A 2,374-nucleotide genomic window follows, 5' to 3' on the forward strand; every position below is an offset into this window, starting at 1 on the left:
CTAAATCAATACGGAATTCTACTTGCCTATCCGGCGGTACCCCAGGCAAGTCGTCAGGGAAAACACCTTGAAATTCACACACAATTGGTACATCTTTTACAGTTTTCTTCATTTCTTTGGTTGCATCCAAAACATATGCCATGAAAGAAGAGCAACCCTTAGCAATATAACGTCGTGCTTTAAGCATATATATTACCTTCAAGTGGCCTATACGTCTTTCCCCATAAATATATAAGTAGTCTCCATTCTCAACTGGTACCCGAATCATCCTTTGAGAACAAATGATATCCGCACGGTTCTTCACTAACCAATCCATACCAATCACGACATCGAAACCACGGATATCCATAGAAATCAAATCTACTAAAAAGTCATGTTCGTCTAACACTAAAGTGTAGTCTCTACACACTCTATCAGCTACCAAAGTGACTCCATTAGCAGTATCAACGGTAAATGGTATAGAAAGCATAACTGGCACAGATTCTAAATAACGAACATAGACATGCGACACAAAAGAATTTGTAGCTCCAAAATCGAACAAGATACAAGCAGGTCTAGAGTTAACAAAGAAAATACCAGTAAAGACGTCTGCCTCATTGCGAGCCTCCACCGCGGTAATCTGAAAAGCTCGAGCTCGTGCTTTGGGTATCTCCTCCTTTTGACTTGAAGCACCACCCACTGCCGGTTGCTGCATTGACGCCTTACTTTCTTCCCACCTCACACGGGGGCATTCAAATTGTCGATGCCCAAATACTTCACAAGAATAACATGCTCGATTTCTTTTTAGGCAGTTTACACGAACATGACCCATTTCCCCACAATAAAAACATTTCAAGTTTGTTGTTTCAGTAAGGCATTGCCCTTGGTGAGTTTTGCCACATCTTTGACAAGGACGTGACGCATTAGATTGAAGTGAATAGACTCGTGATTGGGCACGCAGAATATTTTGAGATTGACTCCTTCTAGGAGTGAAAGATCGAGATTGTCGCTGAGTAGATACAGAGAAGGTTCTTTCAGTTCATTGCCTTTTTGATTCAGAAATTGGTTCCTCAAATTTCGTTAAATCGTGTTCACAGCGACGAGCATACTCCACAGGTTTATAGAAACTCGGAATATCACGATTAACAACAAGCTCTCGGATTTCTCTCCTCAGACCATCAACAAAATGCTCTATTCGATCATGTTCAGAAGATAAGAATCGTAAGGCAAAACGTGCCTTACGATTAAATTGAGTCTCTTACTCAATCACAGACATGTTCCCTTGCTTGAGTTCCAAGAATTCTTTCTCAAGCCTTTGTTGCAAGTCGATCGGACAGAATTGCTCAAGGAAACGAGTCTTGAAAGACTCCCACGTCAAGCTTTCTCGTTCATTTTTAGTCAGGGATTCAAAAGTTGCATCCCACCAAGTGAGTGCATGCTCTGTCAACATTGCACTAGCATAATTCGCTTTATCCTCATTCATCACTCGGGAAATTCGAAACACTTTTTCAGTGTTTTGAAGCCACTGCATAGCGATTATCGGGTCAAAGAGTCCAGTGAATTCAGTAGCACCACTACTTCGGAAGCTTTTAAACGAGACCCGTTCAGATTTGGGTTTTGAGAGACCACCCAGCTCTTTCTCTTTACCCTTTTCTATGTCATGCATATGATGTTCAAAAGTTTGTTGAACAAAAGTCGTAAGTTGTTTCATTAAGCGTTCACTACGGGGAGACAATGGTGTAGCATCCTCATTCAGGTTGAGGTCGGGATCGTTTTCTCCAACATTAGGGTTTGTTGGAGTGTGACTAACAACATCATCATCAGCCATGTGTCCTGAAAGGTGCACACATGGTGAGAGTATTAAAATATAGAGTATTAAATAGTATCCTATTTATGGTCCCTTACCCAACCTTGGTCTTTCCTAATGGTCCATATCCCGTATAAATCATCGCCTAGTTACTATATAACATCAACGCCTAGTTTAAGTCTAGATACCATTATTGATACCTAGTTCACTTAAACTATTGCTCTGATACCATATTTGTAACATCACGATTACAAAACAAACACTTACCAACCTTTATTAAATAAATTTTAGTTTCAAAAACCTCAAGATACGGGATAGCGATTTACAACCCAAAATACATAATTTTAATACTTAATAAATACATAGCTAACAAAAAAAACATAATCATCAGGGACATGTCTACCCGAAATATACATACTATGAACAACCCAAAAGTATAACTTATACCTAAACTCAAAAGTAGGCTTTACACGTCAATCCCTAATCGATCATCCGACCTTGTTTTTGCCTTTGCCATTTTGCCCTGAAAAGTTAAAACCACTAAAAGATAAGCTATATGGCTTAGTGAATTTATGTGGAAAAATGTGG

General features: G+C 39.4%; 1 protein-coding gene across 1 annotated transcript in view; it reads right to left on the minus strand.

The window, feature by feature from the left end:
- LOC112510792 overlaps positions 1-811 on the minus strand; it is a 1,139-nt gene extending 328 nt beyond the window's left edge. Inside the window, exon 1 of the mRNA XM_025116138.1 lies at positions 27-811. Within this exon, the coding sequence (XP_024971906.1) occupies positions 27-811 (785 nt within the window). The remainder of the gene's footprint in view (positions 1-26) is intronic.
- Positions 812-2,374: the final 1,563 nt, after the last annotated feature.

The sequence above is a fragment of the Cynara cardunculus genome (assembly GCF_001531365.2).
Source record: "Cynara cardunculus var. scolymus isolate 2C chromosome LG 4, CcrdV1, whole genome shotgun sequence".
NCBI classification, from domain to species: domain Eukaryota; kingdom Viridiplantae; phylum Streptophyta; class Magnoliopsida; order Asterales; family Asteraceae; genus Cynara; species Cynara cardunculus.